This window comes from Poecilia formosa, unplaced genomic scaffold, assembly GCF_000485575.1.
Source record: "Poecilia formosa unplaced genomic scaffold, Poecilia_formosa-5.1.2 Scaffold34, whole genome shotgun sequence".
NCBI lineage: Eukaryota > Metazoa > Chordata > Actinopteri > Cyprinodontiformes > Poeciliidae > Poecilia > Poecilia formosa.
In genome coordinates, this window is record NW_006799973.1 from 624,758 (window position 1) to 637,595 (window position 12,838).

General features: G+C 41.0%; 1 protein-coding gene across 1 annotated transcript; it reads left to right on the plus strand.

The window, feature by feature from the left end:
- The first annotated feature begins 226 nt into the window (after window positions 1-226).
- On the plus strand, window positions 227-10,800 carry shisa7a (shisa family member 7a). The gene is made up of 5 exons (XM_016670445.1): window positions 227-2,368; window positions 4,674-4,828; window positions 5,152-5,217; window positions 5,515-5,700; window positions 8,295-10,800. The coding sequence occupies exons 1-5, from the start codon at window positions 1,611-1,613 to the stop codon at window positions 9,245-9,247; spliced, it is 2,118 nt and encodes a 705-aa protein (XP_016525931.1). The 5' UTR covers window positions 227-1,610; the 3' UTR covers window positions 9,248-10,800.
- Window positions 10,801-12,838: the final 2,038 nt, after the last annotated feature.

Consider the following 12,838-nt stretch of genomic DNA (forward strand, 5'->3'; position numbering starts at 1 on the left):
TTTGGTAGGAAACCTTTCAACTCCAGATAAACACTTTAAATTGTGATGTATCCTTTTAAAACTTACTGTTAACTTGAACTTGTTTGACCATGTCTAACCCGAGGTTCAGATTACATATGGGGCTACGATGTCCTTGTTTTCAAAAAGATAAAAATCCAAGAAATTAAAACGTGTCTGTCATGTGAGTTTGCTCTTCCTAAGCCACAACGTTGGCAAAACATCTGTTAATTTTTTGTTCTGTTGCATGTTGCAGATCTGATTGTCGACTTGTTAACCTGGAGAGTGTTTTGGCCATCAAGCCTTTTAAAGACAACAAGAAGAGAAACACCCCCCCGTGGAGTAATAGTCATTGGATGAACTGCTGCTTTGTGGGACTCTTTATTTCACAACAAAAACCCTCCTAAGAAGGTTAGAGGAGCATGTAAGTGAAACAAGTGGAGCCCTCGGTGATTTCAGCATTCTGTCTCCCCCATCTGTGCCTACATTCTCTGCTACAGATAGGGACGTTTTGATAATTACATATAATTATAATTTCTGTGGGAGACAGATCTGCCTCTGTCTATTATTGCCAACACCTCCAGTACAATAACTTCACACATTTACATATCTCTCAACAAAAGTGATATTCTCTGAACCCCCTGGAGATAAATCAGGAATAATTCTGCTCCGACTGACATGTCACATGCAAAAGCAATGTGCCATTCATCTCATATCTATTTAAGGATACAGCTGAGTGACAAGGGCGACTTTTTTTTCTCATAAAAATCTGCCTGAAAACCATGGCATTTAGCTCTTGTTGCTGCACGTTTTAAAAGGCCGGCAGTCGTTCTGCTTCATGTGTGCTCGTAATTTTTTCCGCCTTCTAGCACATAAGCAGAGCCTTCCTCATTATCACCCACAGTCCAGTCACAGTAACGGCTTGTGCCAGGCGAGCGCTGACCAAACTGATCCCGATGGAGTCCTCCGAAATGAGTCTGCATTAATGGACAATATTGATCCACATTGTTTGACGGGCATAAAATCCCCAAATTCGTTAGAGCATTATTCTCGTACGTTTCTTCTGATAGTAGTATCTGCCTACAAATTAATTAAGTGTTGAATGTAGAAAGTGCCAGACTGAACTAGTTAGCGGAAGATGAATAGAACAGACAAAACACTCCCTGTGAACCATTTCTCAAGTGCCAGAGTCAGCAGACGAATGTACAGGAGTGTCTTGTTTTATTGAATCAATTTGGTACTCATAAAGGACTATTGGGGCCAGGAATTGAAACCGTATCCAACAGGGTATTTTTAAGAGAGATGAGAACAAAGCTATTATGCTTTCGGGGTCCTTCATAAGACGCAATAAAAACAATTTTATTACCATTACCATTAAATACTAACACACACACACACAAATGCGCTCATAAACTGACGGAAGGAGGCTTTTTCTTTTAAAAATGATATTATTTAGCATTCCTGAATGAAATCCGCGATACATCTTTGACATCCAGAAGGCTGTACATTAAATTCTTCACATGGCGTTTTAGTGGGTTAAGCTGGAAAAGCGGATAAAGCTTTGTAACTACATTGACTCAACAACAGAAAATAGGTGTCTTAGTCATGTAAAAATGACGCCCACCACCTATCTCCGAGTCCTCGCCGTCTCCCTGCTCTCCCTCTTTGCTGCCCCTCTTACCAGCGCGGTGGAGCCCTCTTCGTCCCCTCCTCCTCAGCATGTAGACCGCTCAGGGAGGCCGTTCACCGAGCAGCCGGACGCCGATTCCAGCTCCTCTCTCCTGCTCCTTGCCATCCAGGCCAATGCCAGGCCAGCCGCTCTCCGAAGCAAACCCAAAGCCCCCGAGGAGCCTCCAGACACCTCAGAGGGAGTTCTGGAACCGCTTCCCAAGCCCCTGGCTCAGGTGACGTTTCCGAAGAATGCGACCTCTCCAGAGGGTCTAGGGGACCATTTTGGAGCAGCCCACTTCCCACCTCGCATCATGGATGGATGGACAGATGTTTGTTGGGGTTACTACGACGTGATGGGACACTTTGACAATCCTTTCAACTGCTCCAAGGACTCCTACATCTACTGCTGCGGAACATGCCACTACCGCTTCTGCTGTCCAGACCAAAGCCGCAAGCTGGTGCAGGACCTCTGTACAAACTACAACTCTCCAGACTGGGCCAAGCCACAGACAGAGGCCATGATGATCCCAGAGGAGGTGGGTCCCGACCCGGACTACGATCCGCTGAAGCAGCAGAGCCACAACACGGGATTTGTCATCGGTGGCGTTGTTGTGTTCATGGTGGCCGTCGCTGTGGGTATCAAGGTGTGTTTCAACAAGGTCCAACAGGAGGCCAACCAGAGAGATCTGAATATGCCCAGGTAAGGCTTCCACATCCTCACATTTCATCACTTTAGCTGAAAACGTGTCTTCAGGTCGTGTAGAATAACGCTGTTAATTATCACACGACACATAGTTGACCTTGTTTATGTAGCTTCAGTGAAACTCTTGGCTACTATGAGGTTCTCAGTAAGTAAAAACAGCAGATATTCATAGCATCTGGGTGTTTTTTAAGAAACATTTTAAAGAAAAATGTATAACATAATTTATTTATTTAAAATGGAAACTACCAATTATTCCTACTGCTACAAAAATATTATAACATATTGATCATGGTGATAATGTTACATATTATATAAATCTAAAACCTTTTAAAACATCTTTAGTAATACATTTTCCCCCCTATAATTTTAATTTTATAACATAAATGAGACAAATATGCTTTTTCTTTATTTAAAATAGTAAATGTGTGATTTTAAAATAAATTTGATATTTAATATATGAATGTTAAAAAATATATATAGTTTTTAATTTGACATGTAAAACAAATGTATAGAATTGATGTATTTTTATTTCTTTTTTCCATTCACTATAAAAATAGAATATAGTAGCAGTTAACAGTTTAGATTATTACTTTAATCTAGTGAAAGGAATTTATTTAAACTACTTCTAAATTAAAAGTAGTTCATGTTTATCCTGAGTATTAAACTGTTTCAGCATAAAGTAACACTTGGACTCCAGTGAACTAGCATTAGCATTAGCTGCTTAACTAGTGGAGTTATCTGCTAAGGTAGCCGGAGCTACAGTCAGTTGGACATGCTAGTCTTAGCTCACCAACTCTAGTTTAAAACGAGAAACCGTACGTATTTACAATCAGCTGAAATTATTTTTCTTCTCAGCAAGGAAAAAGTGTAGGAGCCTTCTTTCAGGCAGCTGACCAGCAGTGTGTAGTAACAAGTCACATTGACACATTATCTTGCGTTTCTTTCAAAAGGTGTTTAGGAGGAACAGTATGATGGTTTTGTGCATGGCGTATTAAATTGTAAGTTGAATCTACAGCCTAGTAATATTATATGCAATATTTCTAGGCTTTAATTAAGCCTGTCACAAATTTCGGTGATTAATAACTTTTCAAGGGCAATTTTGTTTACAGAGAGATCATACTCTATTTTATTTGTGGTTTCTGTTGTGTGTGTTTTTATTCCTGTTTTATTTGTTGTTCTTGGTTGTCGTGTTTTATTTTGGATATTTAAAAATATCTTCTAGTTCCAGTAGTAAGAGCTTTTTACAAAATTAAAAATGATTGGTTTTTGAGAGGGCAACATTAATTGAAAACGGTCTAAAAGCAACATTATTTTTATTTTTTTTTTATCTCAATAATTACTGGGGCAGTTTATCACCCAGAAACATTTGGTGACCCAGATGGTAAACACAGGGAGCATGATGATGACTGAGTGATTAAAAATGGGGGTTAATTACAAATAAGACTGTCGTGTCTCATGTGTTCCCAATATGTAACCTAGGCCTGGACAATATGGCTGAAAAACGTATCACGACATAAGAGTTTCATGTCAGTCGACGTAAATAATTATTGAGTTGTTTTTTGTTTAAAATGTCTGAAATTCTGCCAAACTGGGAACGCGACATTTACTGCTTTGTCAACAGTTTTCATTTTACGCCTTTGGTTTTCTTTTTTTTTAGCAGCTATAAGGCTTGGTGGTGGAACCTTGAACTGTTGCTAGGTAACCGAAGAATGAGCGAGTTGCTAGGTAACCAAAGAGAGAGTTAGTTGATACCACTTAACTTTGCTTAGCTTGCCGAGGTTGAGCGGTCAAAGCCTTTCCTCTTCCTACATCCCCCATAATGCTGTGCGGTTCTGGATCAGAGTTTAGTGAATATTCTACAAATTGAATACTGAACATTCTATCAGACGTAATAATCTATTGATATTGATCATGTGCTACCACAATATATATTGTTATTGATTTATTGTCCAGCCCTAAAGCAACTGTAGCCTAAAACCAGTCAGGATATTTGTTTTTGTCGGGGGTTTTTTAAGAGGACACTGTTGTAAACGGCACTGGATGACGATCGCTGTTGAGCTACATCGAGTGTTTGTTTGTCTCTTAGGTGTATTACGAGCACTGCTGCTGCAGGTCATTTTGAAATGTACTGCAAAAGCTCTTGTCTCTTCATCAAACTGACATTATTTTGCTGCCTACAATTAATTACATCAAAAATCATTAAAACTGCTCTCTGGCGATTTGAATGCTGAATTATTGTCAGTGTGAAGAGCACAGCTGCTGATCTGTGGCCGATCCCCCCCCGTCTCTTATTTCTCACCAGAGCCCTGGTTGACATGTTGCGACACCAGTCCAGTCCGGTCCAGCAGGACGAAAGAAACAACAGCGTGGCTCTGACTGTAGCGGACGGACAGGGGACGCTGGGAAGAGCTCCGAAAAACCTCTACGCCCCGGGAGTGCCCAGCAAGGACAACAGATGTGAGGGCTTCTTGCAGAATTAGAGAGTGCTTTTGTAACAGCATCTTTTATATGCAGAGGGGGCTCATCTGTGTACTTTTCTCCCCTGCGCCCCACCACTGAGATTTCTCCATGATTAGATAGGACACAAAAATCCCCTGTGGTGTTGTGCTTAAGAATGATTGCAGAAACAGCTTCTTCTGGCTTAAAAACTGCTAAATGAACATGCATCGGGAGGTTTTCGTGTGCGGGGCCTCATTGTTTTTTGCTAAACCGCCATTCATCTTCAAACTGCCTGACATCCATTTTGTGAGCTGATTACCTTATTTTTCTCTGACTTACAGTGGGCAATCTGCAGCACAATTTCATCCACTCATCAGGCTCCAGCCCCAAACACACTGCGACTATCGGTAAGGCAGCTGCTCACATCACGGCTTCCATGTAAATCGCATGCAATCACCCAGATTCTTCATTTGCTTCATTCACCTACATTTTAAGCTCAGATGTAGGCTCATTCAGCCGAACAATAATAATGATTATCACAGCTCCGGTTGCTTGTGTCAGCGCTGAAAGCGAGTTGGAAACCGGTCTCCCGTTTTCCCAGTGAACGTTGGAGGATTCGCACCCTGCAAAAACGCAGCGCGCTCCCATCCAGAGGAGCAAATCTCATTTAACACGCAGTCGTTTTCTCCCTGTGGTTTTTGTAGAGCGCACCCCTCGGATGAACAATGCTCAGCTGGCAGCTGGAGGCACCCTGCTTTCCAGTAAACACAACAACACCAAGTCCCAGCCGTCCTTCCACCACTCCCTGCACAACCTGGCCCAGCTGCCGCCCTCCTACGAAAGTGCCACCAAGCCCGAGCTCAACAGATACTCCTCACTCAAACGCCTCGGTGAGCGCTGCCGTCTCCTCCCGCCTTCTTCGCCTGCAGATGTTTCATAACCCCTTCAGCGTGGCGACGCTGTTGGAGTAGAATGCATCGTTGTGTGGTCTCGTTTTTGCAGTGGAGCAAAAGTATTTACACACGCTGACCTTTTCTGCGTTAGGTCACATTACAACCAATCGAGCTATCAAATTTTCGGTTTTTGAAGGTTTAATGTTTTTTGGAAAACGTGGATTATTTTTCCACTAGTGATGTCAGAGTGATGTCAGCACGCCCAGGGTCGCCATCTTGCTTATAATGTTGCAAGAATACAGTCGTAAAATTAGAAGGAACTAGTGGTTTTATGAGAACTACACGAAAAATAGCAAAAAAATGAATAAAATTAGGAATGTTGAGCATCTTGTGAAGTTATTCTTCGGTACAGGTTTTACAGATATTACTTATTACTTGACAGAAAGACTTTTAACACATCAGCATCAAATTATTATCAGTAGCTGGATTTGTGCAACAATCATTCAAACAACTGTGTGAATTTCAAGGAAGGGGCTGCTCAAACTGAGATGCTCATGTCATATCTTCATAACTTTATTGAACCTTTATGTTCATTAAACATTTTTTTCTCATAATTTTAAGATGATTTTTTTTTTGCTAAAGTTACTACTACTATGACTATTTTCTTGCAATAAAACAAATTCTCATAGCCTAATACTCTGCTGTACAACTCACAGAAGGTATCGTTGTAATTGCTTTGTAGAAATAACTTTGTGCAGTTATAGCTGCAAGTCTTATTTGGTTATTTCTACCAGTTTTGCACATCTAGAGCCTCAAAGGTTTGCCTAATTTGCTTTTCAGGGTTGTATTGTGATCGTCTGCCTGCATGATTTTTTCTATTTTGCCAAGAGCTCTCGACATGATTTAGGTCTGACTTTGGACTGGATGATTTTAATGTGAGATTATTTACCAAGTCTGTTTCCCTCTTACCATGATGGATTGATTAGTGCTTTGTGAGATGTTCAAAGCTTGTAATATTGATAATCTTAGCTCTACTTTAAATGCCTCAATAATGCTATATCTGAGCTTTCTGCTGTGGTCATTTATCTTCTTCATTGGCAACTTTTAATATGGGTTTTATTGGCAGTTGTTCAATAAAACCCTGCCAAACGCGGGTGGCCAAGCCCGACATGCAAATTTTAAATTATTTATTGTATTGAAAGGTTTTCTATTGCTTTATGCGTGATAAAGAGGAGTGGGCGTCCCCTTGTGTTCAGGAGCCATCCCTTTCTTGGTGCTGAGAATGGGGACACTAGCTCACACACTTTGTGTGGCACTGCACTGCGTTTTATCCCCACCTAGAATCTCGTTTTCTCATTTTGTTTGGTTGGGAAGATGGGAGAAGGAAATAGTTGCCAAGTGAGAACCTCGACTGGACTTCGTGACTCTGTTTCCTCGCTAATCTTCTCTAAGAAACCCCTCAGATAAGCACAGTCGTCAATAAAATGAAGCAAATTACTCAGAGGTTGACTAATTACTATTAATTTATGCAATTAATCTAAAAAGTTTAACGTGTTAATATTACATAATGCGGATTAATTGTAACAATAGGGTTACTCAGTTCACAGCAGCGCAGCCTTGTACTGCGTTCAGCAATGCAGTCTGAAATGCGAAGGAAAAGATGAACGAGGCGAGTCTGGCTGGTTTACTCAGCGCTTTAAAAAACACTGTGATGTATGTTTGACATGAAACCAGGATTTTATAGCCGACTTGCACACCTTTACCACTTCAAGGCTGAATTATTGCAATTCCTCGCTGTTTGGAATTTCAAATAAGAATCGACAAAAGCTGCAGGAATTCAAAATAGTGCATAGTTAGCATTTCTAAATTACGTTTGAAACCAAATGACTTATTTTAAACCTTCCTAAATATTAAAACTTGGAAAAACTGAGATGTTTGGTGATAATAAAATATTTTCTTTTTGAAAACGTTACATTTCAAGCTTACAGTACTAATCACTTAATCACAGCGTTAAGTATAAGTAACTGATTAAATGTCTTAATTGATTGACAAGACTACTAAATACTAATTGCTTTTATTTATTCGTATTGTTTTTTCTGAACTTCACTATCATGTCTGCCATGTTTTGGCCTATCACATAAAATCCTAATCAAATGTGCTGAAGATTGTTGTTGTAATATGACAAAATATGGGAAAGTTAAAGAGGTGTGAATATTTTTTTGAGGCAATGTAAATAATTCAGTTTAGGGCTAAAATAATTAATAATTAATTAATAATTGATATCCAATTATTTACCAGTTAATCCAAAAAATAGTGGTGTATTGATGGTAAGACAAGGAGCGAGGGCTGAGATTTTAACGTTGACGATTGTAGTGTTTTTATCTGTAGGCTTATCTTGTGCTACAAATGATTAATTCACATCTTTAAACGTATTTTTAAAATTGTATATATATATTAAAAAAAAAAGGCTTAAGTGGTTCAGTGAAAAATCTGCAGAATGTGACTTTTAAAAAAAAAAATCAGATTAATTGTGAAAATAATCGTTATTTGCAGCCCTAATTCGCAGACGTATTTTTTTTTTTGGCTTTCAGAGAAAGGACTCGATGAGTACTCGTCTGGTTACTGCACCACCAAGCGCCGACCCCACACGGCTCAGCCGGCCCTCCAGTCCTCGCAGCACCACCTCCACTGGGGTGGAGACTACACCCTCAGTGGGAGAGGAACCCTCCCCAGACACGCCATCCGTCCCTGGATCCCGCCGCCCCCCTCTGGCATGCCTGCCTCCCCCACACCCAATCCTTACCCTCTGGACCCTCCTGAGCCCCAGTACAATCCCAACTACGACACTCTGTCCAAGCCTCCGAGGAAAGTGAAGTCCAGCGATCAGCTGCTCAACATGGGCGACGTCCCCGGCAACACCGGGACGCTGTCTCGGATGTCCAAGAACCAGCAACACCAGTACCACAAAGCCATGGCGGCCTCCAACAAGAACACCAACATGCAAACCCTGACCAGGAAGACGAAGGACAGGCAGGAGATTCAGGACAGGCAGGAGAGGATGCTCATGTCCCCGGAGCACCTGGAGGACAGGATGGGGGTCAGCGGGATGGGAGTGGTGGACCCCTACGCCCACACGGGAACCGGCATCGTCCCAACGCTGCCGCGGCAGCAGAAGGCCCAGTCCCAGCAGAACGTGTGCGCCACGCCTTCCCTCGACCGGCACCACATGATCAAGATGAACTCTCACCCCACGTCTGGCCGGGAGCAGGAGAGGAGCACGGGCATGACGAGTCACGTGAGCGGGGGCGTGGGCTGGTCGGGGGAGGTGCCCGGAGCCGGGGTCGTCATGGGAACGGGAACGCTGGGGGGCCACAGCGCCAGGAGGATGGCTTTCGCAGCGAAAAGGCAGAACACCATCGAGCAGCTACATTTCATACCAGGAGGAGGAGGAGGAGGCGGCGCCGGTGCCGGCGGGGGGTCTGCAGGAAGCGCAGGAGGCAGTCAGGGGATCAGGACGGGCAGTAAGAACGAGGTGACGGTGTAAGGTAAAAATCCCTTAGACGCAGGGGAACAGATCACCCTTCTGCATTTAACTATTAGATACAACTACAGATAAACCTAGAAGTATTCAGTAGTAACAGTAACGTGTTTAGGCTATTCAAATTAGTTTTTTCTTTAATCAGATTAGCTTGAATATGACTACATATAAAACTAAAAGTCTAGGTGGGGACACCTTTGTGATAGCCTACATCAGCCATATTTTCTAACCGATTTTTGCCATATCGCCATATACAGCAGTGCCATTACTCGTAGAAGGACTGGTGAAACAAAACCAATAGAGGAGTAGTTCATGATTTAGTTTTTCTATATCTATATATAAATATATACATATACACATATACACACACATATATATATATAAAAATATGTTTTTCAAGAAGTACTCAGGAGCCATATTAGAAATAAAGAATGAGACGTTAAAAACTTGGTTTAAGGAAGCAGAGGACTTCAGAGGAGAGAGCCAGCTGCCTGGACTGATGTCGACGTGTTAGGCTGAGGAAACCAGATCAGTGTCAAAGACCATTGTGCCTGCATGGTGAAACATTTTGGATATTTTACATTCTGCAGAACAAAACCTCATCCTGACACAAGGAGACTGAACTGCGCTTTTTGCTTCCTAATTTGGTGGTCAAGGCTGTTTTCCAGCAGGACTCCTCGCCTGAATTTCAAACCGAGGACGGACCCAAAATTAACAATCCGACACCTGGGTTGCCTAATTTTTCCACGTGACCTTAGATTTTAAATCGTCAGAGGAACGCAAAACTCTGACCACAGCGACGCTACAAGGAAGCCGAGATTCAAGAACGGTACAGGGTCATTTTCTGGGGTGAGGGGGCTGAAGTTTTCCCCTGCTGTTTCCATTCACAGATCAGGCCCTACCAAATAATACCGAGCCATGTGTTTTAATATTACCCAAAACGAAGAAGCATGTGTTCAGTTTACCTCCAGAGAGGCGACTCGCTGTGTAATACGTTTTGCATACAAAGAGCACAAAGAGGTTGCACTTACACAACTGTCCTTCAAAGCCATCTTTTTGGAGATACAAAGGAAGTATTAATCCTGGAAGCTGGTCTGACAATCACCACTTAGTTATTACCACAAATGATACAAGCCAGTGATGTTTTGTACAGTCAAAGGCTTGTCTTCGGAGCGAGCCGGCGAGAAAAAACATCCTCAGAGTCCGGAGTGGGGCTGAGAGACTCGGACGGTTGGGAAGCCCTTCACATCTTCAAGACAAGGAACTTGCTGTATCATAATGCACTTCAGCCAGTATGAGTTAGAAAAAAATATATAAAAAAGTAGAAAAAAAAATCATCAATAACAACGCTTATCAATACTAAGGGCTATCCTATCCTATATACTGTAGTATGTGATATCTGTGGTCCATATAAAATGCTCTCTCTTTCTATCGATTTTGTGTTGATATCGTCATGATGTATCAAGTATCAATGTGTACAAACAAAGAAAAAAAACACAAAAAAAAAAACTACAAAAAAAAATAAAACAAGAGCAATTTAAGCACAGTTCCAAGAGAAACACAGAGACAAAACTTTGCACAAACCAAGTCCCCTGATATTTGCACCAGACACGAGCACGCTCCGTGCCGTGTCCTCAAGGTTTACAATTCTGCACGAGCGCGGCCGATAAGAGCGCGACTCATCTACGGAAGAGGGTACTGCATTGAGAGAGGGTTTATTTTTGTTCCTTATTTTTTTATTTCTGTTTTTATCGAGCGAAATCAGAGGCGCGGGTGACGGAAGGGAACGTTTCGGCTGGAGGATAAAACGAGGCGAAACGCCGAAGAGCAGAAACACACGACTCCATTTGGACAATCTTCCTATACACAGTGCTAAATGTAGTTGTTATAAATTTGATGGAGTGTTATTATTAATAATTATTATAACTGTTATGGTTATTATTAACAATTATCTTATGATATGTGATGTTCTTTTACTTGGTGGGATTTTAAGTGTTTATTGTTTTTAGATGACTTTACATTTTCATGACTAGTTGTTTTATTATTTTTCTTTATTTATTTTTTTTCTGGTCATCAAGATTTTGAGAAGACTCCAAACCTCGATGCATGCCAGCTCCATTTCACTGAGAGGCATTGACAAAAAAAAGCATGCCTGGCATTTCTAAAGGGTCAATGCTTCGAATGGCCAACCCTCCAGCTGTATGTACCGTGCCTAGACATCAGCCTTATGACTTCTTTGTCTCAAGTGATTACTTAAGGTTTCCACTCGGGTACAAAAAAAAAAAAAAAAAAAACACGTTTTGAAAAATTCTGCAGCCTTCTTAGCTGGACGTGCGACGAGAGAGTTTCGAACAAGTCTCTTCTGCAGCAGCCTGACCGGCTAACTCATGGCGGGCTGCGCGCGCAAAACCCTACGATGCCATAATGTTTGTATGTTCAGATGAATGTTGGTTACAGAGGAGCTAGAGGTCTAGACGGAAACTCGAAAGCGTTGAAGTGCAGTGTCTTTTTTCAGGGAAATAGGACAGACAACGTAGAAGTTGTATTCAATTTTTTTAAAAATAGAGCCACAAAAAGGTCTGTAGCAAAGTCTGTAATAACTCACAAGCCATATCCATTTAATACTCATCACAGTTTTTATAAATGGTTAATCTAATTTGTGGAAGTATTGTATTTTGTATAGCTAGTACAATCAGAATATTTTGAGTGATCTCTTCAACATTAATTTGAGGATACAAAAAAAAAAAAACCTTACGTGTTAGTATTTAATGAACTGTACAGTGCCAAACTCATAACATTTTGTTGTCTTTTTATTCTCATAGCATCCTCCTATATAGGGGTTATTTCTTTTTATCATAAAGGAGAAGTAATTCGCAAGCAGGTACGCTGAGAAGCTTGTTTTATTTGGAGAGAAATGAATGAATATGGTGTGCATTTTTACCATGATGAATTCATTTGGAAGGGAAGATGCATAAAAGCCACCTGAAGTGGACCGGGGGAGTGTTCAAGTAAAGGAAATTTATGGATTTATTTTCATGCTGATAGATTTAAATACAAAACCCTTTTTGTTATTGTTGAATGCATTGATTCCCTTGGATACGACAGTGACAAAGAATTTGTATAATAAAGTTGGTGGAAAAAATGTTTTGTTCTTTTTTTTTTATTTAGAGTGTGAGGTCTCTCACATAGAAGATTGTTGGATATTGTCACAGTTTACAGTAAAATCAGGAGGTAATTTAATCAATTTCTGCAGTTGATGCATAAATGCATGGGCGCCGCCTGCATGAATGATACCCTGGGTAACCTCCTCCACCATAATCTAGAATAATCCACTAGATTTTTAGACTTTCATTACTGAAAACCAACAGAGATGCACTGATTGGCATTTTGTTCCATTGTTTGAGGGCCTCACCAAACTTAAACCAGAAAACCTTCCTCAGTGCCTAGACTGATTTTATTCTAGATTTACTTTTATTCTCTAATGAAGTTAAGATGAATTATACACTAATTACTGACATACCCACACTTATTGGCACTTTTGTTAAGATGCATAAAAGGACATGAAATTAATCTTCTCTGGGAGTAAAGCTGAATAAC

What these genes read in the sequence shown, in the direction of transcription:
- shisa7a (XM_016670445.1), top strand. Translation starts at nt 1,611, where the DNA reads ATGACGCCCACCACCTATCTCCGAGTCCTCGCCGTCTCCCTGCTCTCC. An exon ending in GCCCAGCAAGGACAACAGAT is followed by an intron (nt 4,829 to 5,151) that starts GTGAGGGCTTCT and finishes TCTGACTTACAG; the next exon opens with TGGGCAATCTGCAGCACAAT. An exon ending in CAAACACACTGCGACTATCG is followed by an intron (nt 5,218 to 5,514) that starts GTAAGGCAGCTG and finishes TGGTTTTTGTAG; the next exon opens with AGCGCACCCCTCGGATGAAC.